This window comes from Hibiscus syriacus, unplaced genomic scaffold (genome assembly GCF_006381635.1).
Source record: "Hibiscus syriacus cultivar Baekdansim isolate YM2019G1 unplaced genomic scaffold, ASM638163v2 tig00111834_pilon, whole genome shotgun sequence".
Classification (NCBI taxonomy): domain Eukaryota; kingdom Viridiplantae; phylum Streptophyta; class Magnoliopsida; order Malvales; family Malvaceae; genus Hibiscus; species Hibiscus syriacus.
This window is the reverse complement of record NW_024063192.1, coordinates 655,369-683,313: the sequence shown is the minus strand read 5'-3', so window position 1 is coordinate 683,313 and position 27,945 is coordinate 655,369. Positions and strand designations below refer to the sequence as shown.

The following is a 27,945-nucleotide window of genomic DNA, read 5'->3' as shown; positions in this document are numbered from 1 at the left end:
CAACTGTCATTTTTTAACGAAAAAGTACGAGTTTTACATAATGAATAATTGTGTGACCATTTTATAACTTTTAATAGTCGAGATACTTAATAAAGTAATTTTCTATAGTCGAATGACTACTTTATAACTTTTAATAGTTGATAGACTTAATAATACAGTATTCTATAGTCGGAAGACTATTTGTGAACTCTACCCTACTTTTAAATAATGATATTTTTAAATGTCTCACCATCAGGCCATGGCTGCCACCGCCCAGTGAGTCAAAAAAGGAAGAAAGAACTCCGAAGCTTCTCAGCAAGGGGTTACATAAACAGCCATAACTGGCTAGCTTTCACCATCGATTCAATCACAGTTTGTAATTTGTCACCATTACCAAAGCCAAAAGCATTGTATGTTCCGAAAATCAACGAATATGCCACCGGCTATCCTACATTATCTCTCTCCTCCACATTTTCTTCTTGATCTCTCCTTCTTTTGTATGAACTTTGCCCTATGGGTTTATAAAATTTTCTCTCTTTTTGATCTTTTAATTGGGTTTTTTTTCATTTGATGTCATTGTTTGCAGGGCTAAAATGGTGAGAGTAAAGGGTTTTGTTTTAACCGAGGAAATATGGTTGAAAGGTGGAGGAATGATGTTTGATTGGTGGGATGAGATTGACGAATCTGAGGGATGGCAGAGATTCATTTTCTGTTTGTTATCAGCTTCATACGCTTTGGTTTCCATTGTTGCCCTGGTAACTTCTTACTTTGCTGCATTTTTTGTTGATTTGTGAAAAGAACAATGTGATCTAAGATGACTTTTTTGATTGCATGCATGCATGTGATATCATGTTGGGGTGTAACCGAGTTGAGCTCCATATCACTGAATTTGATTCGACTTGAAAACTCTAAAATGAATTCGATTCAATTTCAAAATCAAGAGCCTAAAATTTTCAAACTCGACTCGAACTCGAAATTATGAATTAAAGCTCGTAAAAACTCAAAACTAAAAAAAAAACTTTAACTTAACTCTTGAAAATTCAAATTCAAACTCGAACCTGAACTTTAAATATATGAAAATTATACAGTATTTTTAAAAAAAACACATACATAAATGTAATATTATTAATAATTTATTCTTTTTAAAAAATAAATTTTAATATATTATATTTTCGAGTTGCTCGCGAGTTTTTCGAGTCGAGTATCAGGTAACTCGTTTCGGCTCATGAAGAACTCAAGCCGAGCTCGAGTTCGAGTCCATTCAAGTCTAGTATTTATCAAACTTCGACCGAATTAATCTCAAGTAGCTCCGATATATCTCTCTCATTTATGTCCCTAATGATATGTAAGCTTGAATCTTTGTCTTCAATTTCCTTTCATAATAAAATTCAGGATTCTCTCTCTCTGGCTCCTTGATTGCTTGATAGAAATAGTGATTTGTATTTACAAGAGAGAGTAATTACTTTTAGGGTAAAAATTAAAATACCTTGATGATCACTGAATTTTAGAACTTGTATTACAAGTCATTAAATTTCTAATTAGTTTCCCGTTAGTTACCCTCAGAAAAAAAAATAGTTGTTCTGACGTGTTAAAGTCTCATTCTGCAAAAAGAAAAAAAATTAAAAGTTTTAAATTAGCAGTCTCCGGAAATGTCAAGTTTTCGATGAAAGGAACGATCGCGGATCAATATCAAACATGTGAACTTCATTTGGCTAGAAATAGCCAAATAAACATAGTTTGATTACAAGTTGATCATACGGTCAATGACAGTAGAAAATCGAAAAATTTTAATTTTCACTTTCGACTGAGATTTCAGAAGATTAAAAGGTTTTCCGACGGGTTTGAAATGAATGAAAGAAAAAGTACTTCGGTGATATTTTCGACTAGAAAAACTATCGAGCGGCGGCAGAAACAACAACGGAAGAAACAGCAATGACTGGCAAGATTTTTTAATGTACCACTTCAATTTTCTTTAATGATTTTAACGGTTCATTGACTGAAATGAAATTTTTTCGATTTCGATAATCAAAGTTTCCTAAAGGTTCATTGATCAGTATAGCTTAACCTTTAATTTTATCGATATTAGATACCCATTTTTATGTTGCTTCAAGCATGCTCAGTTCAATACCTTGAACAAGTTTTGCCACTTTCTTTCCTTTAGGTAACAAGTGCTTAAGTGCTCTTCTTCAATAATGTTTGATATGGATATGCGTTTTTCGACATGTTTATACTCAAAGTTGTTTCACATATTGGTAGTATCATAACTGTGGATATTTTAAGAAAAATGAAGAGTTCGAATAACATAGATGGAAATCATACCAATCATTTATTTCCGATTAATCGACTCATGGTTTAGAAGTAACAGGTTTATGTTATTCTTTACTATCCCAATCTCATGGACTGCTGTGAATCTCGACACTGATATGTACGACTAATGACATTAATGCTTCTAAGTTTTAGGTACAACTGTGTCGTACTCGCTTGAGAGTGCCAGAGTTTGGGTGGACAACGCAGAAAGTTTTCCACTTGATGAACTTCATTGTGAATGGATGTAAGGGTTGTGTGTTTTCTGCATAGCTATGACGAAAGCCGTTTTATAACTTCTGCTAACAGATTTTGTGCTGCATTTCAACAGTGAGGGCCGTTCTGTTCGGTTTCTACAAGAGCGTGTTTCTCGTTCGTTCAAAGGTATGGATCGTTGTCTAGAGTCGATGTACCATGCCGGTGTTTTGTGCTACTTATAGTGAAAGAGTATTTGGTTCACCTATGGTTACAGGCACTTGAAATGGTGCTTCTGGATCTCCCCGGTCTTCTGTTTTTCTCGACATATGCATTGCTTGTTCTTTTCTGGGCTGAGATATATCACCAGGTAGACAACCATCCCTTTTTACGAAGTCCTTTGACACAAGTAATCAACATCACTTTACGAATCGATGCTTGTGGGATCATTCTTTTACAGGCAAGAAGTCTTCCAGTTAATAAACTCCGGCCTGCATACTATAGCATCAACGGACTTATATACTTTGCTCAGGTAATGTAATCACCCATCAGCTAAAAACTACACCTAAAATTCATCCAAGTTGTCTACTTGTGTCCTCTGTTACCAGGCATGCCTATGGATTTCTGTACGATTAAGTGAGAGCCAGCTTACAGTGGAAATCAGTAAACTCTCTGTTTCAGGTTAGGGCTTTATACCCTGATTCAACAAATGAGTAGCTTCCTAGGAATTGATGAACACGTCTGGTCTTTTCATCTTGTTTTGACAGTCATATCGTTTTTTGCTGCATTGGGGTTCATGATATATGGTGGGAGGTAAGAATCGATATCAACTGGATGGAGTTTCGGTTCCATTCCTTGTCTATTTACTTTTCAATCTTCTATGCCGGTAGGTTGTTCTTCATGTTGAGACGGTTCCCTATCGAATCGAGAGGCCGTCAGAAGAAACTGTTCGAGGTATGTATGCGATTTTCCTCTTACAATGGTGTCTTCGACTGGTTTTTCTTTCTTTTAGTAGCATGCAAAGAAAGCTAGCAATGTAACAATGTCTATCTCAGGTTGGCTTTGTGACAGGAATCTGCTGTATTTGTTTCTTGATAAGATGCATTGTGGTGACACTTTCAGCCTTCGACCCCAAAGCTGACCTTGATGTTCTGGATCATCCAATCCTAAATCTTATCTACTACATGGTACATTTGATGTTCATGGCTTCATGCTACAATTAAACTGGTCACGTTAGATCGGTTTACTTGCTTAACGACTCGATATGTTTCTAGGTTTCCTTTTGATGATAGCTAGAGCACTTTATCATTAACAACTTATCGAATGGTGCTTAACCTCTTTTTCTTTCTTGTTGTGGGTGTAACAGTTGGTAGAAATTCTTCCATCGGCTTTGGTGCTGTTCATTCTACGAAAACTGCCTCCGAAGCGCGGATTGGAACAAGATCACCAAATAAGGTGAAGAGCTGAATGCATTTGAATTTGTACCTGCAACTCCAAAAGATTATTTGCCCCGAAAAACATGAACAGTCTGCTTCAATCGTTATTGCTGCTCCAATCTTGTTCATGATCAGTTACTTGGTTTGATAAATGAACATAAACAAACAAAAATCGAACTATCCATGAGCACCATGTATGCTTAATCTATAGTCTAACTTCCTGTCACATGGACTTAACATTCTCAAATCTCATGTATATTCATTCATTCTATTTCCCCTTTTCCTACATAAAACCATTAAATTAACATTTTTGCTACTACAAATTCAGAAGTACCAAGAGAATGAAGGCTCTGTTACCACAGATAAATGGTATGAAATCTGACTGGATTTTTCCAAGCTTCCTCTATTGAGTTAGGTCAAGTGTATCAAGTCACCTAAACCAAGCAGAGTATTAATTTATACATCAGAACCTAAAAGAGTTGGATGTTATATTTATAGACAGAATGAAGTTAGTGACCTTCCAAAATGCTGCAATGGAGTTGTCGGTCTATGTACAACGTTGGACGCCCCTGTAGGTTATTCAAATGTATAAGACATAAAAGTATCGTCAGCCAAAAGAGAGTCAACGTCGAGAAGGTCTTCATCATCACAACCAGCCACTTCTTCTGTACTGTTCAGAACCATGCTGCAAGCCTGTAGGATAGTATCTCAAACCAATTCAGTCATTTAAGGTGCAAAGATCGATCTTCAGATCGACTTCGTTATGGCTGTCTAACGTCATCAAGATTACTGAATTGCCAATTTTACTAAAATATAAATTTATGTCAAATAAAACAACATATACCTTGTTTTCTTGAATTCCTTGAACCAATGTCAGCAGCCTACGATATTGGCCTCGTCCTTCAGGATTCTGAGCCATGGACTTCACCCTAGTAAGTGCTTTCTGCAGCCTTTCTTCAGTTTGTTTTCTTCCCTCCTTTAGAAAATCGTAATCATCCTCTTCTGGGGGCATGCACTCTGGAGCAGGTTCTTTGATAATTGCATCCCGTCGAAATCCTCGCAAACCACTCCCTTTACGCCTCCACCGTAAAATAACTTTCTCCAGAATTCCCACTGACCAGGTGATCGTTCTATACTGTTTCCGCACCTGGTGTCCTCTAACATGGGCCTTCAAACCATAAAATTATACAACAATAAATCAATTTTTCATGAGGTAAATAATTTCACATTTATGGTAAAAAAATTAATTAATTTCTTCCCAGTTTTTTATAAGTAAATGCTATAAACAAATGAAGAAGGTTAGGGCACAGTAGCCAACAGAAACCAAATGATCAAATATGAAAGACGACATCGTAATATGTTCTCGTGAAAAAAGAAGTCGCATGGAAAAATTGTCCATGAAAATATCACCATATCAGAAAGTCATCACTTGAGCTTTCCAGACAATGGACGACTTATCCTTACATTGTAAGGCAACTACATAGAGACAACCAGATTATGGCATAACCCCTTTCCAAAAGAAAAATATAAACGAAGATACCAAGAAAGATAAAAACAGCAATGAACCTGAATTTTGACAATTCTTTGCCGGATTAACAAGAATTCTTTTCTTTTCTTCCATCCACGGAACTTTTTCTGGATTTGTGTTGCAGCAGCATAAACTACCCCATCACTTTGCAATGGCCTGCGTGCCTTAGTCGATAGAAGTGAAATGGCATGTTCATTGGACGCATCATCAACAGTCTTGCACAACTGTTTCCACTGGAAGGATAGCATCCTGAACATTTGATGTATACGATCAGCAGCTTGTGTGGCATTACATACAGCATTAATTGAGTCCTTCAATGACATGTCTTGCACATCACTATCATTCAGAGAAGTTGCTATTCGATCTGAAACTGTCCGTACAGCTTCCTTTCGATCATTCATTGTGAGAGAAGAAAGGTGACTGGTCAAGGAAGATTCCGCAAGGAAACCCGAGATCCCTTTGTATCCATTACCAGAAGCCAAGTCAGCAGGAGTTCTGCCCAAAGGAAATTCTGGAGATGGGTCCGTAAGAGTTCCAGGAGCTACTCCCAGGGAGACTAGTACTGCAACTGTTTGCTCTCTGAGTATTGCAAAAAAAAAAATAATCGAATAAAAAACAATATAAGTTCAGCTTCTAAAGCGACATTTAATTTTATCATAAGCCAATGAACTAATGCAACAAAACCTGAGATGTGATCAAATGATTTCATAATCAAAGAGTACATATCAGATTATAGCCGATTCAGTCAGAATTGCCGGAATATAAATTGAAGGCTCTAAGCCTGAATATAAAACAAACAAGAGTAAGTTTGGGGGTGCTTGCCTGCCATAATAAGCAGCCCAGTGAAGCGCAGTCCATCCATTCACATCACGGAAATTTATGCTCACTCCAGCAGTAACGGTAGGGTTTATTGCCCAATCATAACCAAGTGCAGCTGCTAAGTGTAGCACACCTTGCCCCTTCTCGTCTAATATATTCGGCCCTTTACCATCTTCCATTATTTTATGAAGAAGCCACGAGTACAACTTCTCTTTCATCAATTTCTGAAGGAGGCACTCCTTTTCTTTATATTCAGATAAATCCTGGTTGGTTGAGGGGTCCATAATCTGGTGGCATTCCTCTTCTTCTTTCATTGATATGAGTTTAGTAATTAACTCTCGTTTCTCAATAACACCATCAAAATGATGATTAGGAGGAATGAAAGATTTCAGAGAAAGTAGCATCTCCAATCGCAACAGCGTTTCTCTTGAAGCAACACCATAGATATCAAAAAGATTTATGTTTTTAGTGAATCCACCTCGGTAGTCAAAGTCTCGGACTTCACTACAAGCTAACCTGTTGGAACATGTGACATAAAATGGGACTTGTCCAACATTGTGAGGTGGAGCATGAGAAGAAAGAATGCCATCAGCAATAACCACAGCCGGAACCTCCACTTCCCCAAACATACATGACCAGTTATATTTTGATACTTCCTCTTGACTCTTAAAAATGTTCCAATAATCAACACCTGTTTCATGATACAGAAAATGAGAAGGGAAAAAACCCAGTTTTCTCAAAAGTAATTGAAAACTGGATAGACATCTAAAGGGAAATGGGGCAGTTGCGTGACCTTGAAAATACTTACAGCATGGAGGACAATGTGCAGCAACATATATTGCATTAAGAAGATAAAGGTGAAAAATGCACAATAAAACATGACAGTTATCTATTTTTCAGTGAGAAAGTTGGAGAGAGAAAAGGCCAAGTGAATAAGCAAGTATTGATTAAATCTTCAACTTTCCAGATGCACAAAAGCTTTGATACCTCAGTTTCTAGGTCTATGTAAGCCCACTTCGGTGAAAAATCAACTATGCTGAAAAGTTGGTCTTGGGATAGAGAGGGGCTCAAAGAGGCATCATCCGATACATTTCCACACTCAACAGTGCTCCAGGCAAAACCAGACGAGGACTGCATCTGTAGATCATCTACTTCTCCAAGTTCTTTAGTAGCCCATCGTGAAAAACTGTCAACTTTCTTTAAGCTTTCTTCTCCATGAAGTAATGATTTCTTCAGAGAGAAAGCATAGTTGTCATTTCCATCCAAATATATATCATTCTCAGGATATGTTTTTGTGACGGAATTAGTATCAGCATCGGTATGCTGCATTTGAAGTGTTTTATGCTCAGGCAGCTCATTTAGAACATCATGACTGGTAAATTTTTCGAAAGCATTAGTTAAATGAAAATCATGAGTCTTTTGCTCGAATGACCTAGTATCATATGGCAATTCAAAACTTGACAACAGATCCGAAGGCCATTTGGGAAACTCTAGGGGATATCCAAACTCCTTGTCCACGCTCTCAACAGCTAATAACTTGCCTTCCATCATGTTTTCTTGTTGCAGGCTGATGCTCGTAGTATCAGAATGACAGGAAGTCATTGAAACATTAGAAGATGCAGCAGCAGCATATGCAGGAATATATTGCTCCAAGCCTTGTTCCCAAGATTGCAAATAAAGAGCTCTTTGAGATTCAGTCAAGCAAGTGCCATATTTAATATCCTCAGGTCTATCTCCGGGAACAGATGACCAACCTTCATAATCATATTGCAAGAGTTTCAAGTTCCCATAAAACTCAAATGCAAAATCAGCAAAGCATGAATTTGAAAGGAAAGAAGGACAAAAAATACCAGAATCAGCAACTTCACATAAGGATGTTAAAGTGCTGGTAGGGCTTGCTAAATCTGCATTTGCAGAAGGGGCTTTTGTATGAACAGAATAGCTAGAAGTTGAAGGACTGCTTGTTTGAGAATTTGATACATCGCTAGTCTCTCTTATGCCTCCAATCGTCCTACCCTGAAGGTAAAGAAGACTAAAGGGGTCTGAACTCTGAAGTATGACGAACTTTAACACATGAAATAATTAACCATTCAAAAAGCCTAAACAGTGGCCTAGTTGAAATCAAGCTACTAAAGAAATAACATAAATAGTTTAAAAGCTAAAATTAAAATCATTCTTTTCTAACTACTCAATCAATCAATGTTGATACTTAAAAGGCAATAGTTAGTTGGAATATTAGTCCAGAGAAATACAAGAAACAACACATGACTACCAAGTTCAACCCCAACTCCAGCACTACACTCGCAAATATTCCCCCGCCTCCCCTTAAACCAGTCCAGAATTAGTTCTAATTAATGAAGAACCAGACGTGAGTTGAAGGGCACAAAGAAACTAGTCAACTGTCAACCTGAGTCCTGATCTTTGCTTATTAAGGATGTACCAAATAATTTTCTTCATTCATTTCTTATCTAAAGTTATTGGTAAAGAACAGTGGATATGGAGACTGTATGCTACAATATAACAAATCTTGCAAACAATCAATCATCTAGCCTTTCTAAAAATTAAAGGTGAAAAATTGGAGATTTTAATAGAAGTGAGCAGTACCTTGACTTCCAAGTAGTGCACAAAAACTATATGCGTCAAATCCCTACAATATTAACAAAATCATTCAAAACAAAAATAAAAAAGGTTATAGACAATAAATTGAGTATATAATTCATAAATATTTCACCAGGAAAAAAAACAGATTTCCTATAAAATCCAGAGGCATGATCATTATTCGTTCGAGATTCTGCTACAATGAGTACATCTTCTTCTCTTACATAGACTTGCAAAGGAAGTAAAGAAATTGAGTATATAATTCAGCCCTAAAAATGCTTAACTTTCTTTACAAGTCTATGTAAGAGAAGATGATGTACTCATTGTAGCAGAAATTCTAAAGAAAATGGATCATGGCATAACTATTACACTGCAATTATTTCCTACAGTTACCACCCATTAGAGGCTTCTTAAGAAGCAAACATGTATTACATGGTTCATGAGGCGAAACCATAAACAAAAATTTTAATACTTCCATCTGAGATAATACCTCATGCCAGTATAGCCGGGACACGTTAAAGTACCTTAGCATTCTGGCATTAGCACACAGTTTTAGAGTAGAATATAAAAATAATCAACCAGAATAAAGAAATACAACAAATAGAGCAAAATGTAAAATAACTTAGGGGGTGTAACACATCTTGGGATGCGGAATGCTATAAGTAACGGCAAAAGCAAAATACGATATATAAAAATAATCCATACTGTTCAAGCATCCAATAGCTGCGCCTTTGAAAGCTTTCATTCTCTTCTCCATGGGCGTAGTAGCAGTGCAACACATCAATGCTTCCAACCTAGAAATTTTTTTAAAGAAGTTACTCTTACAAAAAAAATTCAATCCGGGAGTATGAGCCACTGAATAAAGACTTCTGAATCAGGAAAATTATCATACGAAAAAGAAAACTTCATTTTCTATAGATGCATTGCTTACCTTCAGCTTCTCATGAGCTTCCTTCACAGTTTTTCCATCTCTTTTCTTCCTCCAATTATGTCCATCCTTCCTAAAGTATCTTAAAACCTTCCGATCAAAAAGAAAAAGTGAACCACCTGGCAGGTTTAAAATTCATGTCAATCTACTTGGTTTTCCAATCAATCACAATTTAATCAAATAATCTTTCACAATCATAAGATCAAATTGCATGTTTTACTTAAAGCATTTTTGTTCAGCTTAATGGTTGAATTAAGCAAAGTTTTTCAGGAGCTTAAAGTATAACAACAGAACAAGATTAATCTACTTCCGAAACAATTATTTCTGCAGCTTTTATCACTTGCTTGGTAATCATAATATAATTATGTTTATCTGCAATAAATAAATAGTCTGATAAATTTTAACCAGCTCTAAAACGGTTTTTATCATTCTTACTTGGGGGTCTGGCTGGAGCCTCTGATGAAATAAGAAACTTCTGATGATTACAAAGAATTTCACAGATTTCAGCAGGTCGCAACCATCTATGCTGGGCTTCCATTAATATCTGTTCAATATCTGCAATCAGGAAACAGAATATAATTAACGGAATACATACACAAGCAAACATAAGCAAACTGAGTAATAAAACCCTGAATCTAGCAAAAATAAATTTGAATAATTAATGGTCAGAAGAGGGAGGGCGGACTACTTTAGCAAAAAGCTTCATCATGTTATCATTCAATAGCATTCTTGACCCACATTTCTCTCAGAAAAACTTGACTGATAACGAATGAAAAGAATAATATAACTCAAACCATGCACCAATTCCATGTAGTACGTAAACATAAATCATTATTTTCATTCTCTGTTTCCAGAATTCTCAGTACCTTCAAGGAGATAAAATTGCAAAATGTCCACGACACATAAACCCTCTGCTTATATTGCAGATTATCAAGCATCAAAATGCAATTCCAATTGGTATATACCTATCAGAAATTATTACTACGGACACATTATTGTCTTTAAAGTTTATATGAAAGTGATCTTACATCAAAACAACTTCATGTCTAGGAAAAAAAAAACTTTCCAATCATCTCTGCAAGCAGAAGAAAGCTAAAATCACTGGTCATTCCACCATTGGACAATCAAGCCCTAATTCACGGGCTATCCAGATAAATTGAGTTCTTAAATGCTATCAATTTATCAATTCGTCCCACACAGCCTCAATTATAGAATCAAACTATGTACCTCGGACCTAACTATATTTTCTAAAACATAGATAATTAACGGAACCACACGCAAATTCAGATGAAAAACGCGTTAAAAGTGTACGCGAATCTAAATAAAGAATATACATCAAATTAAAAAACCGTTGGAAACTGACCTAATCGGGGCGCCAAACTAAACGAGGCTCGATCCGCCATGAGAAGACGAAAAAGATCGATCGAGTTGAAATTGTTGTGTGATTTTGGAGATGAGCAAAGTATGCACGAAAGCTGCTGAGATGATGAGATATTTTTCCTTCTTTTTGACTGTAATTAATTTATCTTTCCGGGGTTTTGTTTTCTCATGTGTGAAAGCCGAAACAACCAGGAAAGTTCAGGTCGTTGAATAGTAGCAAGTTAGAGTTTACCAATTCGTGAGCGACATCTGGCGGCGCGTTCAAATTCTTGGCGGCGGATCTTAAACGTTTACCCCTTTTTCGGTTTTATATTTATATATATATATATATATTGAGCTTTCCAATTTTGAAAAAAGGCATCAATCAAATTTTCTCAAATAGATCACTTTTATTGTTTTTATTTTAATTATTGATAATATCATTAGTTGATTCTGATTTCTATAACATTGATTTGTAGTTTTATAGTAAATTATTTATTAAATAAAAGAGTAAATCGCAAATTTGATAACTTTACTTTACTTTCTCTCATATTTCACTCACTTTAGTTTAAATATTTTCAATTTCCTCATTGAACTTAATAAGTTAGGTTTTTTTTATCACTATGTTGTTAAATAGTTAACAACATTAAAATAGGCAGTTGTATAGATGCAAAACGATGTCATTTTGGTGAATTTTTTTTAAACAACATCGCTTTTAACGTCGTTAACTATTTAACGGTGAAGTGACCAAAATAGGAGAGGGAGTAAAGTTCAGTGACCAAAAGAACTAAATATATTAAGTTCAGTGAGAAAATTGAAAACTTTTATTCAATGAACAAAATATGATATAGAGTAAAGTTCAGTGATGAAATTTGTAATTTACCCTAACTTAAATCAACGAATATTATTAATTAAAAAATAGGGTAACCTACGCAATTTGTTCCTAAACTATCATTTTTTATCCATTTTAGTATCTAAACTTTCAAAAAAAATATGTAGCGTTTAGTTTTCATTTTAATATTCCTCTGTTAAAAACTTAACGCGTTTAGACCTAAACTATTAGTTTTGGTCTTATTAGTACCTAAACTTTCAATCTTTTAAAAACTTAACGTTAAATTTTGAACATGATACTAAAATGAAACAAAAATTAAAGTTTTTACGTCAGGTACTAGAATAAAGTTTAGGTATGGTTTTGAAAAAAAAAATAAAAGTTTAGGTAGTAAAACAGACTAAGGGGTTGTTTGTTTGGCTCTGAATGGAACCGTTCAACATTCAGCGTGTTTGTTTCTCACCTCTGAATGATTCAGTGCTGACTGATTCAGCAAAACAATGCTGACTGATTCAGCAAAACAATGTTGAATGATTCAACATCAAAGTACATTCTGGATGATTTAGAGTCATTATCAAACAGCATATCACATTCAGAGCTAATTCATACAGTGCCTATGAATCATTCAGCATTTGAATCATTCAACGCTTAATCATTCTGAAATAAACAAACAGCCTCTAAAACTGATAGTTTAAATACTAAATACATAATTTACCCTACAAATTATTATATTATCACAACTTAAATTTGATTTATATGAGATGATTGCACATTCACAAATTATATAATAATATCACACTTATATAATAAACCAACAACAATATCAATTGAGTTGTTATCTTTTATTCATGTCACATTGATATGCGTATTTTTTGTCGTATAACATCGTGTATGTCTAGTATGAGTTCTCTAATGTAAATTGTTCATTCTGGTTGTCCTGATACATAACACGTGATATTAATTTTCTCTTTGCGAAATCTTGAGGAATGATAGTCTAATTGAAGTGAAGATCTCTTGCCAGTTCCTTTTATTATGGTCTAATCTTTTTAATCGGTGTTAACTTCTTGTTGCATTATGTTTAATGGAGATTTTCCTTGTCAGAAAAAGTATACTAAACCCCAAATTAGGTCTTTGGAACTATATATTTGTAACACCTCAGTTTTTATTTTTATTTCTATTGAAACTTATTTAATTCACTTTTGGGGATCAATTTGAGATATCTTGAAGTTTTAGGAATTTTTTTGAATATTTATGAAAGTACAGGGACTCATTACTGAATTTTACTATTGATGGTCTGCAAATAAAAAATAATAATAAGAGATTTGGTGAAAATACAGCCGTGGTTGCTTGAACCCACGGGATACAGCATGGCCGCCCATGCCCTGGAGGTGCTAGGGAACTGTTTGCTTGTATTTTAATCAAGGGTAACTACATGATTATTTACCACTTTTAGTCACTAAATTTAAAATTCATAAGATATAATTATTTATATTTTTATTTAAACAAGATTTGGTCACTTAGAGATAACATATTTTAACATCAGTTAAATATTTTGATATATTCATACATTTGGTTTCTGTTATTTATATATTCTCTCAATTTAGTCATATTTTTAATAAATTAAAATAAGTCATATATTTTTAAATGGAAATAAAAAAATTATTTTTAAATTAAGTTAATAGTAAAATATATTTAACAAGTTAATATAAAAATATTTTAAGTTAATATATATTAGTATATTATATATAATCCGGGTCACGAGTACCCAGTTCATAATTTTTTATTTTTTCTTTAAATTATATTATTTTTTAAAAAAATTATATAAAAATCTAAAATCTAAAATTTAAAATTCTAAAATATATATAATCTACACATAAAGTTCAAAAATTCAAATTACATCATTAAAATAAAATTTATTAAAATTTAAAATATAAATAAATTTCAAATGTTTTTGAAGTTAAAATAAATATTTTAAAAAATAATTTATATGTGAAATAATTTAAGAAATTAAGAATTTAGAACGTTATGATGTTAAAATTTAAGAAATTAGGGTTTTAAAATGTTAGAGTCAAATAATTTGAGGATTATGAATAAAAATTTAATATAAAATTAAAATTAAAATATATAATAAATCGGGTACCGGGTCAGAGGGTACCCAGTTAACCAACATTGTGTGACATATGCTCGACCCAGTAACCTGGTCGAGTACTTGACCCAAAAAATCATGTATTTTTATTATAAATACCCGATATTTTTTAACTGGGTCAATGGGTCAGCTCAATCGAGTCGGGTATTTTTTAACAATCTTACTGACATGACATGTGACATCGTTCGATTGAATTATTAAATTTATTTTAATTTATTAAAATTATGATTAAATTAAAAGAATATGTAATAACATGAACCAAATGTGTGATTATATAAAAAATATTTAATTATTGTTAACGGTAGTTAACTCGGAGTTACTATATCTTAATTAAGAAAAAATGAATGTTATCATATCTTAATTAAATAAAAACGTAAGTTGACATATTTTATGTATTTTAAAAACAGTAGACAAAATTAAAATATAAGTGATCTACAATATAATTAATCTTTTAATCAAAATATCTTATAAACTTTTTAGAATGAGATTTTAAAATCCCCAAATTTCCTTCTTAGTGGAATCGAGCCAAATCCCTAACTTTTAAAATCCCTAAATTGTGTTAAGCCATTCGCCCCACCGTACGATTCCTGTCTGACCAAAAACTCCCTTACCATTCGTCGAGATTAATCGCCAAACATCGTGAATTTTCCTTCGAAGCTTCTTCGGGAAATTCAAAACGTTCCCTCGGTCTTTCACCGTTTTGTACGGATTGGTCGTCCATGTATTTCACAGTCTTAGCCATTGGGTTCTTCGGTCAGTTCCGATCAAAACCCAGTAATGTTGACCTTCCATCGTCGTTGCCTCGGTTGGTCATCGTTGAAGGTAAGTCCCGTTCACTTTTTCGATCGTTTTATGATGTTTTGGTTGGATTTTTGAATTATTTTTGGTTGATTTTTTATGAGTGTTTGAGCAGAAAGTAATTGACCGACCTCAGCAGCCCCATCACCACTACACACGTTGCCATGCGCCGCACTGGTGCGTGGGCTTCGACTCCAACAGTTGAGTCTTCTAAAACCAATTCGGGTCAACTTGGATCAGATTAAGTTAACTTAGATCGAACCGAGTCAACTCAAACCAGTATGGGTTGTTGACTTTACTGTTAATCGTTCACTTTGATTAAAAAGTTATTTTTAAAGTTATATTTCATATTTTTTACGTCCTAAGTCTGGATCCGAAGTTTGTTTTGTCAAATTGGAACCTGATAACTTGTTTTTCAGTGTTTTACATTCTGATTCGATCCATTTTTCTGATTAAGTTATGTTTTTATTATGTAATTTCTTTTGTTATGTATCTGAGATATTATGGACTTTGAATTCAAGTTTGAGAAAATCGAATAGATTTTAATTGGTCGACTAGTGGGGCTAAAAAATCGAAGTAATACTCTACCAACATTTGTATGTTTTACAAACTCGTTGATAATTGATAAATGTATGAATGGAAATTATTGGTTAATTATGTGTATTTAACTATTGTTGGACTCGAAATGAATATGGTATAAAGGCCGTAAAAGGAAAAAGACTTGATTGACATATGTAAGAAACTAGAAGATTGATAAGAAATAATTTTCAATGTTATTAAAATCGGACTGGACCGGTCGATTCGACCGGTTGAACCGTGAACCGGTGGCCTGTCCGGTCCGGTTAACTCCCAAAACAGGATTAGCATAGAACCGGTAAAGAACCGGTTGAAAACCGAGAAAATCGGGGTGAACCGGTTGAAAACCGAGGTGAACCGGCTGAAAACTGGCAAAATCGATTTGAATCGTTGGTTCACTTTTTTTTCTTTAAAAAAAATTAAATTAAACGACGTCGTTTGTTCAACGAGCCGAGTCAAATTCGAGTATTGCTGAGCTCGACTCGAACTCGAAAACTTTAAAAGTAAGCTCAACTCGACTCAAAAACTCACGAGCTAAAAATTATCAACTCGAAATATAATATTAAAACTTGAAATCGAAAAGGCTCGAACTCAAAAAAAAAATTAGAAGTTCGATTGAAGCCTAAAATTTGAGCTCAATTGAATCCTAAAATTTGAGCTCAATTGAAGCAAAAGAATAGTTCGCTTTGTGCTCACCAAAAAGCTCCATGATTTTGAATGTCAAATTACCTCTATTATTTATAGAAGTAAGTTGGGATGCTCTTCTATGTTTCTTAGCCATGTGAGATTGTTTTGTTCTCATATTTTTACTCTTTAAATTTTTGGGATAATCTTCTATGTTTCTTAGCCATGTGAATTTTTTTTTTAAACAATTAAACCAAATGACATCATTTGTTATGATTTTTTTAAACCCCAATTTTATTTTTTTGATTATAGTTATATAATTATATTTATTATTTAATATGTTTTACCTTAAATATTATGTTGTAGTTGATTTGAATCATTTTGTTTCACTTGATTTTATGATTTTTCATTTATACATGTTATGACTTGTGATATTTTTATACCTTTTAATATTGTAAACTTAAAAAAAGTGTTATATATATTAATATTGCTTTGAATATTATGTAAAATTAAAAAAAATATTATTTTATATAAAATCCGGTTCAACCGCGGTTGAACCAATGAATCAGTACCTTCACCGGTTCAATGTCCGGTTCGGTTTTGAAAACATTGATAATTTCAAGTTCAGTGATTAATTTGTAATTCGATTAGCCTTGAAATCCTTAAAATTCTGATTATTTTTGTTTAAAGTCTTAATGTTAGAAATGCTTGAATAGGAAAATTATGAAAATACAGTTGCGATGTAAGAAGACAATGATTGCCCTTGAAAGTGAAAAATAACCTGAAAAAGACCTTGATTCAATTAAACTACTGATGTACATGTTAAATACTTGTTTTATTTAGAAAACTTTCTATATTAGATTTTAACATCCAAAATGGCAAAAGACTTAAAATTTTGAATAAATACTTGAAGACTTATTTAATGGAAGTAATGTGAATGACATAAATAAATAAAATGACAAAAATACTTTTAAAGTGAAAAAGGGACTAGCGATGACCATGATAGTAAAAACAACATGTAAACTCATATTTTGATCCATTAGAATCTTTGAATCACTAATTAAATAAATTCTTTCATGACCTACAAGTAAGTGAATGTCATTAAATAAATTCTGGAAATATCTATAAACCAAATTGTTGTATCGTCTTTAAAGGTTATGGAGCACGACCCATATCATTCTTGATACTATTACAATACAAAAACAAAATAATTACCACCGAAACACTTGTTTTTCTTCCCAAGATCTATTCAATAACGTTTCTGAATGTGAGTAGTTCAACTTTATAGTGCAATCAATATTAAGAAAGTGAATATTTGTAACATATCTCGGTCTGAATGAGCACTAAGTACCACAATGTTGAGATTTGTTTAATATGTTCGATTCGAAATCCTGATAATTCGATATAAATCTTGAATACTACAAATCATTGTTTTACTCTTATTAGGTTAAATTATTAAGAAATTTTCAAGAATCCTAATGACTAAAATGCCTTGATGGTATGAGAATAAAATCGGTTTTGTTATATCAGAATCTTAAATAATTATGATGTAAGGTTCCAGAATACCTTTCTGATGCACCTGAAATACTAAAATGTCTTAAAACATCAATTTCTGAATGTTTGATTAGATATGTTAGTAATCCAACCCCTTTTAATAAGGACCTCATTTTCTATATCCAATCAATTTACAGAAGTTTCATGTTTCCCTTCCTGGTAATTACCTAGCGCCTCTAAAAAATATATGGATCCTTTAGTATGTTCTTGATAACTCTCCAAAAGAGTTATTACTTAGAGCCTTTTACTTAGATTAAGCTTGTACTTTAGTATTTTTAGAATTATATTTAGATATATTTTAGCATATTGTATATCATTTGCATATTGGGAGTGAATTGTTTATACTGGGTTGATTTTAATATTTTTGCTGCAAATTGATATATTGATGATGTGACAATGTTAATATTGTAGTCGTTGTTGGGTGTTGATGTTGGATTAGATTGTTGAGATGATTCTGAAGCAATTGCTGAGTCACAATGCAGTTAGAGAAATTTTAGGAATTGACAAAGCTACGGGATAAAATACTCTATATGTTCTAAATCCACTTTTAACACCTCATATCTCTTAATTCATTCACTGACAAGTTAAATCTAATCTCAATTTCCACTTATCAACTTTATTCCAAATTTTAATTCAAGAGTTCATAATCTTTAATCCCTCCTAACTCCTCCATCATTTGATTTTAAGATAACTTAAGCTTTCTTAATACCTTAGGAATCAAAACTCACTTAAACATTAAGAAATAGTCCACAGAAATCATACTCACCTTAACCAAGGAGCTCACGGGAAGAAGAAAGCAAGAAGAAGAATAAGCTTCCAGACTTCTCCTTTAAATCCCACGTGTTTATCCTTAAATAAAGAAGATAAAATATCCTTAATGTTGAAAAGACCATAATAACCTTCGTTCTTTACATCCTTACAATTTAATTCACTACTTAAATATTCCTATTTAATTTCTTATACTTTTCAATCTTTCAAAATCAAACCTCAAAATTTCAAAATTTCCATTTTAGTCACTAACCCCAAATTTTGGGATATTACAAAATGTTTCTTATGTATTGTAAGTTTCCTGACGATTGCCTAAGGAATTAATTAGTGAAACCTCAACTCATCACTGAAATCTGTATATATCTGGATAACTAAGGAAATTTTTCATGATTCATCATATATTTGCTTGGCCTTTACTATCTATTAGTAGTTTTGTATTACTGAGCTTTCCCAAAGCTCACTCTGTTATTTACCATTTTGGGTTAAAGAATCGATATTGTGCAGTTAACGACATCAGTAATGGGAGTTTCTTCGACATTGCTTGCGAATATGGTACATGTATAATTAGGGGGCATGTAAGTTACATTTTATTTTTATACTGAGTTTGAAACTTGTACAATTTTAATTCTATTTTTAATATATGAATGATTTTATTTATTTTTATTTTTAATTATAATTGTTTTATGTTTTGAAAGGTTTAACAAAAAAATTAATTTTTCTTAGATTTTCAATGTGGGTCGCTCTGATGACCATAATGTGACACCTCGAGTCGGATCGGGTAACCTGTATTGGTCTAAGAGGGTTACATTTAGTGGTATTAGAGCTTATGTTGAGTAGAGTATGTTGGTTAGATCATTCGATCGACTGTCATATGATGTTTGGTCAGTACATGCCTCTAAATTATAACCGTACTCCTCTAAGCCAAAACTCTAAAGTTGAGTCATCTTTTTGTAATAAGCTAGCCTAAGTATTATGCCTGTAAGGATTCGACCTCTATAAGAAATGAATATTGTAAGCATTCATCCAGATTTTGAAAAAATCACATCGTGAGTAACGTATAAGTTATTCAAAAATTCTAATCTGACTTCTGATATAAAATTGGATTATCTTATTCACTGTGTGAACCTAACCTCGTAGCTAAACTTTATAGGTGGAACCTTGAAGTTGCTTTTTGGGACATAATCAAGGAATATTTCTTTGAGATGTATTCTCGTTGGTGTCGCCAAGTATATTGTAGAGCAAGTACATTCTCCAAGTCCTGACAATGTGACCCCCCTAAGTTATGCTTCGATGAACTAAATTAGATAATTTATAGAATCATGCTCGTTCCAATTGCATAAGTTAGAAGTCGATAAATGTTGAGCCTCTTAACCTAGTGATTTGATCGGTATGGGATTAAAGGATAGTGTTCATGTACTTGAAAAATGTATAAATCTCGAGGTGGTTTCATTACATTTGAAAAAAATACAATTGTGTATGCATGTTACACTGAAGATAAACAAGTGTTATTCTGATTAAGAACGGTAATTAAGGTCTAATTAATTCTACAAGGAAAATTATGTTTAGAATTTGAAATTATGATGAAGAAGAGTTATGGCGAGTAAATGTATTTTAATGGCTAAGGTTCAATGGAGGAATCATGGTCATGTAATGATTACCTAAAGATATTGAAGAATTGATGAAAGCTCAGTTCCACATTTCTTTGACTTGAGTGATTTTCGAAGACGAAATTTTCTTTAGGGGGAGTTGTAACACTCCAATTTTTATTTTGATTTCTATTGAAACTTATTTAATTACTTTTTAAGGATCAATTTGTGATATTTTGAAGTTTTAGGATAGTTTTCAAATTTCTAAAATTTCAGTTACTCGTTCCGGAATTTGACCATTGTTGGGAAAGAAAAATTAATAATAAGGGATTTGGTGAAAATACCGCTGTCCGTGTGCTACAACATAGCCGCCCATGCCCTAGCCACCATGTTAGGGCACTATTTAAATATAATTTAATCAAAATATGTTATAATCTTTTTAGAAATGAATTTTAAAATCCCTAAATTTCCTTCCCGGGCTGAATATTCAACATGTTTTGGGATTTTATATTATTTGCCTTTTATAATCCACGTCAAATACATGCATTTGACTCTGTCATTCTATTCATTTTACAATTTCTTTTTATATAATATTTGTTGATAATTTTTTCTATTAATTAATAAAATATGTAAGTTTGCAAACATTATTATTCGAATCTAAAATTTTATATAATAATTCAATTCAATAAAATTTAGTTTTATTTCCATATCACTTATAGATTTTGAGTTTTTAAATTTTATTTTGAAAAACAATTGAATTTTATGATTTTTGAACATTATTTAGTATTTTTTTTTTAAAAAAATACAAAAAAATCAACTTGAAAATATTTGTGTAATTTTTTAATTTTGTAGAATAACTTTTATATTATAAAAAATTAAAGTTAGTTATAAATTGAATAAAATATATAATTCATTTTGAATAACTATAAACTTTAAATTCATGAATCATAAATAGCACAGATAATATGATTTTAAGTTTTTGGATCCAATTACATTTTAGGTCTTTCTTAATTTTGAAACTAATTAAATTAAGTCTCAACCCTATTTTTAAAAATTATTTATCAAAATATTTTCATTTTTAAAATTAAATATGTTAAACTGTCAATTTTTAAAATTTTAAATGAATAATTTAATAATATTGACCTTTATATTATTTTTTTGTTAATAATTCATTATGCAACACACCAACAACTCCGAATATCAAACATAGAGGAGAGAAACTGCAGCTTAGAAAACCGTAGATCCACCACTTGTGCAAGGTAGATGTGGGAAATAATTTAGGCTTAACATTGGTTTATGTTGAAATAAAAATTATAATTAAGAAGCGACGGATGTAATATTAAAATAAATTGTAAAAACTAATTCAAATTTGAATTAAAAAAATATTAGAAAATAATTGTATTTATGAAAGATATCAAAAAGAAATTATATTACGAAAAATGACAGAACAACGAAAGCTTTATGGCATCCAACAAACTATCCCGTATATCACTTTGGCATAATACTAAATTTTAGGGGCTAAATGTGAGATTAATCCAAATATTTTGAAAATCAGAAGCCACGTCATAACGGGACGACGTAACTTTCAGACATCTTCCTACAGAGGTGACGCGTGTAAGTCAAACACTGATCCGCGACGTCAACAACACAAGTAGTCTCTCGTGATATTAATTGCTATTAAAATAATTCCCATAAGACAGGAAAATCCAAGTGGCAGGGACGTAAATTTTAGAAAGATCAAGGGTATAACAAAATATGAGCCGCTATGAAGTACAGGCTATATTAATAAACATATACAGTTTTGATTAAATTTCGTCCTCTAGATTTGGAGGCTTCCAATCAAAGCGGTTGATAGTGAATAAAAATATCTTCAACGCATACACTAACAAAGTTCTCACCCGTAGAGAATTTTGATTCCGAAAGTAGCCGCCACACTCCAGCGATATTCGCGGGGAAACTATGTGGTAGTACAAAAGGACACAACATGTTTTCATCATCGCTAAATCTCAGCCCATAAAATTTCTTGCCCCCCAAGTAACGGGAGATCAAGACACGAGTAAATCGATTAAGATACACCGCGAAACACCGAATCGTGAACGGTTTCCCCTCTGCCCCAATCCTTCTTGACCATTCTCTTTCCTCTACCATACCATTATATATAACCGCCATCCCTGCACGATTTCATTGCATTTCAACAAATTCAAAACAAGGAAGAAGAAGATGAATCGTTTTGTAGTGAGGTCGGTGATGCGGGGCCTGATGAATGGCCGAAGCTACTGCAGTGGAAGCAGCATAATCAGTGGACAAGCGTACAGGTCCGCCATAGTTGGGAGGAGCTTGCAGTTGAGCGGACATCATTACGGTGTTACGTTTGGTGGATTTGAATGGAGAAGGATGATGAGCTCTTCTCCTGCTTCTGTGGAAAAAGTGACGTCTGAAAGGGAGGAGAAAACCGAGAAATCGGCTGCGGAAGAGTCGAAAGGGACGGAGGTGGCGACATCGAGTTATTGGGGGATTTCAAGGCCGAAGGTCACCAGAGAGGATGGCACCGATTGGCATTGGAACTGTTTCATGGTACGATACATTATTTTTCTATAGTTTTAAACTTCAAAGCTCGTTTTCTTTCATTCTTTTTGCATTTTCTTCCCTTTTTCTTGGATCAATTTTGCTGTTTGGCTTTTCAATTTCCGTTTCCGCCTGAATCTCATCTGTTAACTTCCTATTCTATTGATAAAAATCTAAGGTTTTTTTTTAATGATGTCGTCTAAAAACAAATTCAACAACGATTTCTCTGTTATTTTTTTCTACTTTTTCATTTCTTTTCGCAGATGATTTAAAGATCTGAAATGAATAAATTATTTTAATCAAAGAGTAATTCAGCTTTAGAGAAACATTTACACGTTGCAGAAAGGTTTTTAGAGATTTGACAGATTTTCATTACTCCTTAGTTTTGATTTTCTTGTTTGTTTGTTTCTACTTCTTTATGTAGCCATGGGAAACTTACAGATCAGACTTGTCAATCGATTTGAAAAAGCACCACGAGCCAAAGAACTTCATGGATAAATTTGCTTACAGGACAGTCAAGATCCTTCGCATTCCTACAGATATATTCTTCCAGGTTTTACATTTTTCCACCTTTGCATTAATCTGCTTAAGATTCATGTTTGTCTCGATATGCTAAAGTCAAGCTCCTTTGAAATGCCAGAGACGATACGGCTGTCGAGCCGTGATGCTGGAAACAGTGGCGGCGGTTCCCGGCATGGTCGGAGGGATGCTTCTGCATCTGAAATCTCTCCGCAAGTTCAAGCAAAGTGGAGGTTGGATCAAAGCCTTGCTAGAAGAAGCCGAGAACGAGAGGATGCATTTAATGACGATGATAGAGCTTGTGCAACCCAAGTGGTACGAGAGGCTCCTCGTTCTTACTGTACAGGGAGTCTTCTTCAATGCCTTCTTTGTTCTTTATTTGCTTTCTCCCAAATTAGCACATAGAATTGTTGGGTATCTGGAGGAGGAAGCCATTCACTCGTATACAGAGTATTTGAAGGACATTGAAAGTGGTAGAATCGAAAACGTCCCAGCCCCTTCCATTGCAATAGATTACTGGAGATTGCCTAAAGATGCTACGCTGAAGGATGTTATCACTGTGATCCGTGCTGATGAAGCTCATCATAGGGATGTTAACCATTTTGCTTCTGTAAGTATTACCTTCATCTATCACTACTACCGATGGCATTAAATTGCGGTATCTAGGTGATTTTGAAATACGACTATTACATTGCTTTAAGGTTGCAAATTCAGTGTATTCTTCTTCTTGCTGCCATGATTTGGATTAATTTATGGGGGTTGGATCTTGTATTGCAGGATATACATTTTCAGGGTAAGGAGCTGAGAGAAGCGCCTGCTCCCCTTGGTTATCACTAAGGTTTGCCCTGGTCTGTGGAGATTCTTTCAGATACTTCTGCTTGTGTTGCATATTTGAGTTTTTTCTTTTATTTTTCTATTTTGATCATTGAATTTTTTTTTCTAGCTTGTAAATCATATTTCCCCCCCTTATTTTCGGACAAAATTATCTCATGTTCTCATTACTTTTATCTTTAAAAAGGTTAAAATATGTTTCATTCATTTGAAGTTTTCTTTTCAAAGTTATTGATGTAATATTTTGAAAAAGAAAATTTGAGCCAATCGCACCATATGTCCTCAAAGTAATACTTTTATTTAAATTGGTCCTTGAACTTTTAAATGTCCTAATTTCATTCTTAAACTATGACTATCATTTCAAATTAGTCCCATATTATACATGTATATTAATCACATCTTTTGTTAATAAAATCGTTAGTTCACGTTATATTATTGTATATTTGGAGAGAGAGAAATTAAGTTAAACTACAGCTGAAATATTTTGGATGAATTTGTGAATAAAATTGGAATATTTAAAAGTTTAGGGACCAATAAAGAAAGAGGTGATGCTTTAGGGATGAAATTAGAATATTTAAAAGTTTAAGGATCAATTTAAAATGAGTGTTATAATTTGGGGATGTATGATGCTATTAACTCATAAAAAATCACATAAAAATATATTTTAGTGGATATGAATTTAATTTAATATAATTTTAACAGTATTGGATTTATTTTTTAAAATAGAATATTTTTTTTTTGGAAAATATTTATAGAAATTATAAGGAGTACAACGGTTTAAGGAGTTATACTAACAATCAGTTGGTCTAATGAGATGAGTCACTAAGTTTTTTAAGCAAGGTAAAGAGTGTGAATCATGACGTTTGCGAATGCAGCAAATTGAGTTGGGAGGGTCGCCCTCGCCTCTACAGTATCTGATTTGAATTAATTAGTTAATAGATTGAATACCAATAATTAATTCAAAGAAAAAAGAATTCTAACCATTATAAAAAATGTAAGTAATTGGATTTAAAATTTTGAACTATAAAAGGTTCCCATTTTAAAATAAATAAAAAACTATATTCAAAACGGAAAGTATAGGACTTGAAGCGTATTTTAACCATTATAAAATATTTTAAATTCTAATATGCCTGAGCCCGGGTTTAAACCGGGGACCTCCAGTGTGTAAAACTAGCGTCACCGTGATACCCAACTGCACCACCCAGACTGATTTGTTAGTTTTCCGTGGCCCATTTTAATCAAGAATAAAAATGGTTAGGGTAAACTACAACGAATGCAATTAGAGACGGGTGCGGAACCCAAACCTGAGAAAAAAAATTGGGTTTGAGTTGAGTTGGATTGAATTGAGTTTTTTAGAAGATATGTTCGGGTTAGATTCTAGTTTAGTGTGAAAAATATTCGTCCCGACTTAAAAAATAATGCAATTATACCTTTTATATATTTATATATATATATATATGGATAATTGTAATAATACACATATCTATATTATTTTTTCAATTAGATCTCTATTTTTATCGAATGAAATTAATATTTTTTTATAAATATATATTTTGTCCATGCATGTGCATAACAGGCAGCATTGTCTTGCAACTTCCATTTCATTGTCATTGATCTAATTTAAGGCGAAGGAACGACAAAAAAAATGCAATTGAATACGTGATAAAAAAATATAACATTTTCTGTTAGACGTAACTTAAAATGTCATGAAAAATGTAACATTTTCGGTTTAATAAAAAATATTAGAAAAAAGTTAACATTTTAAATTGTGTCCTACAAAATATGTTATGTTTTTATCACATTTTCGATCTTGCTAATTCCCAATAGTTTCTTAATCTTAAATTATGCCGTTGTACCTTAAATTTCCCGATCATATGGCCATTGTTAAACTTGAATTCTTTTGGCAAATGGGTGCCCGATCACATGGCCATTATTAAAGGCAAAATACTATACCAACATGTTCAATAATTTAGCCAGAGAAGAAAAAGAAGACTATTCTTTCTTGTTTATCCTCAAGGATCGCCTTTGGTAGATTGTCTCCTTTATTTTGGGTACGCATATTCAATGGCCTATGGCTTCTACGTGGGATCCTTCACCAAAACAAAATGGGAGATGAAAAATCACTGTGGCCGTTAAAATTGTACGGATTAATTGGTTGAATCGGTTAAACTAAAGATTGATGGCTCAAGCGACTAAATTAGTGTGGTATAATTAAAAAATGTATGGACATTTACGGTTTATTAAAAATAATAAAAGTCAAAATAAAATTAAGGTAAAAAAGGCATCAGATCCATGTAATTTTGAAAGAAAAAAAATCAATGTAGCCATCCTATTATTTTTTTCTCTCAATGTGGCATTCCAACTCAGAAAATAAACTCAATGTGGCCCTTTGACCAATATTTTTTTTCGTTGACCGTTACGGTGCTGGCGTGGTAGTTCACAGTGCTGATCTGTCAATCCATTTGACATGTTTGATTTACCAATTTAGCCCATTTGTTATTTCATCCGCAACGTAATCAACCACTGTGGACTGTCATGGCAATACAATGACGAAAAACGTTGGTCAGAGAGTCACATTGAATTTATTTTCTGAGTTGAAGTACTATATTGAAAGAAAAAATAATATGAGAACCACATTATTATTTTTAGACAGAGACCCTTATGGATTTTTACCTAAAATTTATAGGCTGAAATTTTCAAATAATGCTTTGGAAAAAAAAATCTCAAATAAAGCTGTGTAGAAATTATTTCGCGAAATAGGGTGAATGCTACAGAGTACCCCGAAGTCGCGATGCCATCCCAGTCCAAACCCCCTCGAAGACACATTGTGGTCGGCGAGCAAGGAGGAGTTGCATGCCCTGCAATGCATCTCCCAAAGGAGGGCCACTCTCCCGGGTGCTGGGTTGCAAGTGGCTGCATGCGTCTCCTGGCGGTCCCCTCGCATGGCCGATAATGTTGTATGGCATGTCACTCACGTAGATGCAATAGGTAGCTGACATTCAAATGATAAAAATTTAACTCATACCATATAATAACAAGTTGAACATTAATTTTTTTTTCTTTTAACTATATATAAGAATGAAATCGAGGCAATTGCAATTCAGAAAATTGATAGAGGGAGTAGAAGCAGTTGTAAAGAAGATTACAGAGGGAGCATTTTAAAAAATTTAATGTATTTTTCTTTCGTTATTCTAATTTGAGTATGTATTATATGGTAAATTGGTTTAAATTTCTATTATTTTGTCTGATATTAGTCTAATAGTTTGTTAATTTTTTTACATAATGAAGGTGAATTAAGTTTGAATAAATTTTATTTGAGGTATTTTACTATTGATTATTATGTTAATATTATTTTTATAAATATTTGTTAATTTTACGATTGTTGTTATGTTAATATTATTTTTATATTATATAATATAATCTTTTAATTAAATTTTATAAAAAATATATTTGAAAACAATATAATTAAAGATTTTTAAAATATATTTTTATCAATAATAAATTTTAAATAATAATTAACCACTTAAACCAACCCACTCAGAGACTCACCTATTAAAGCTAAGTGTGCTACCCAGATCGATTTGAATTAGTCAAGACAAAATATTGAGAACCGAAAAGAAAAAAAAGTCAATAATGCACATCTTTCTTAGGATAGGGGGAGTATTCAACGTCAAATCATCACACGATAAATATCTCTTAAATAATTTTCTTTTTAGATTTGATAACGACCGTCTCCAAAATTTGATAATTGACATCTTATATTTTTGGATAAGCTATGTATTTAATACCTAAATTATCAATTTTGATTCATTTTAATATCTAAATTTACAATTTTTTTCAAAATCATGCTTAACACTTAGTTTTTGTTTCATTTTAATATCTCGCCGTTAAAAATTTAACGCTTTTAATGCATAAACTATAAATTTTGGTACATTTTAGTACCTAAACTTTCAATTTTTTCAAAACTTAATGTTAAATTTTGAACATGAAACAAAAACTAAAC

At 32.7% G+C, this 27,945-nt stretch overlaps 2 protein-coding genes and 1 pseudogene across 2 annotated transcripts; 2 read left to right on the top strand and 1 right to left on the bottom strand.

Annotated features, from left to right (window-relative positions):
• The first annotated feature begins 238 nt into the window (after positions 1-238).
• LOC120171545 (tobamovirus multiplication protein 1-like) lies at positions 239-4,132 on the top strand. Its single transcript, XM_039179234.1, has 11 exons — positions 239-255; positions 566-734; positions 2,440-2,530; positions 2,615-2,667; positions 2,756-2,848; positions 2,939-3,010; positions 3,087-3,159; positions 3,246-3,291; positions 3,369-3,432; positions 3,534-3,665; positions 3,845-4,132. The coding sequence occupies exons 1-11, from the start codon at positions 239-241 to the stop codon at positions 3,935-3,937; spliced, it is 903 nt and encodes a 300-aa protein (XP_039035165.1). The 3' UTR covers positions 3,938-4,132.
• LOC120171488 lies at positions 4,036-26,540 on the bottom strand (annotated as a pseudogene).
• On the top strand, positions 14,794-24,005 carry LOC120171490 (ubiquinol oxidase, mitochondrial-like). Its single transcript, XM_039179199.1, has 6 exons — positions 14,794-14,799; positions 18,464-18,470; positions 22,224-22,601; positions 23,017-23,145; positions 23,233-23,721; positions 23,889-24,005. The coding sequence occupies exons 3-6, from the start codon at positions 22,248-22,250 to the stop codon at positions 23,946-23,948; spliced, it is 1,032 nt and encodes a 343-aa protein (XP_039035130.1). The 5' UTR covers positions 14,794-14,799; positions 18,464-18,470; positions 22,224-22,247; the 3' UTR covers positions 23,949-24,005.
• Positions 26,541-27,945: the final 1,405 nt, after the last annotated feature.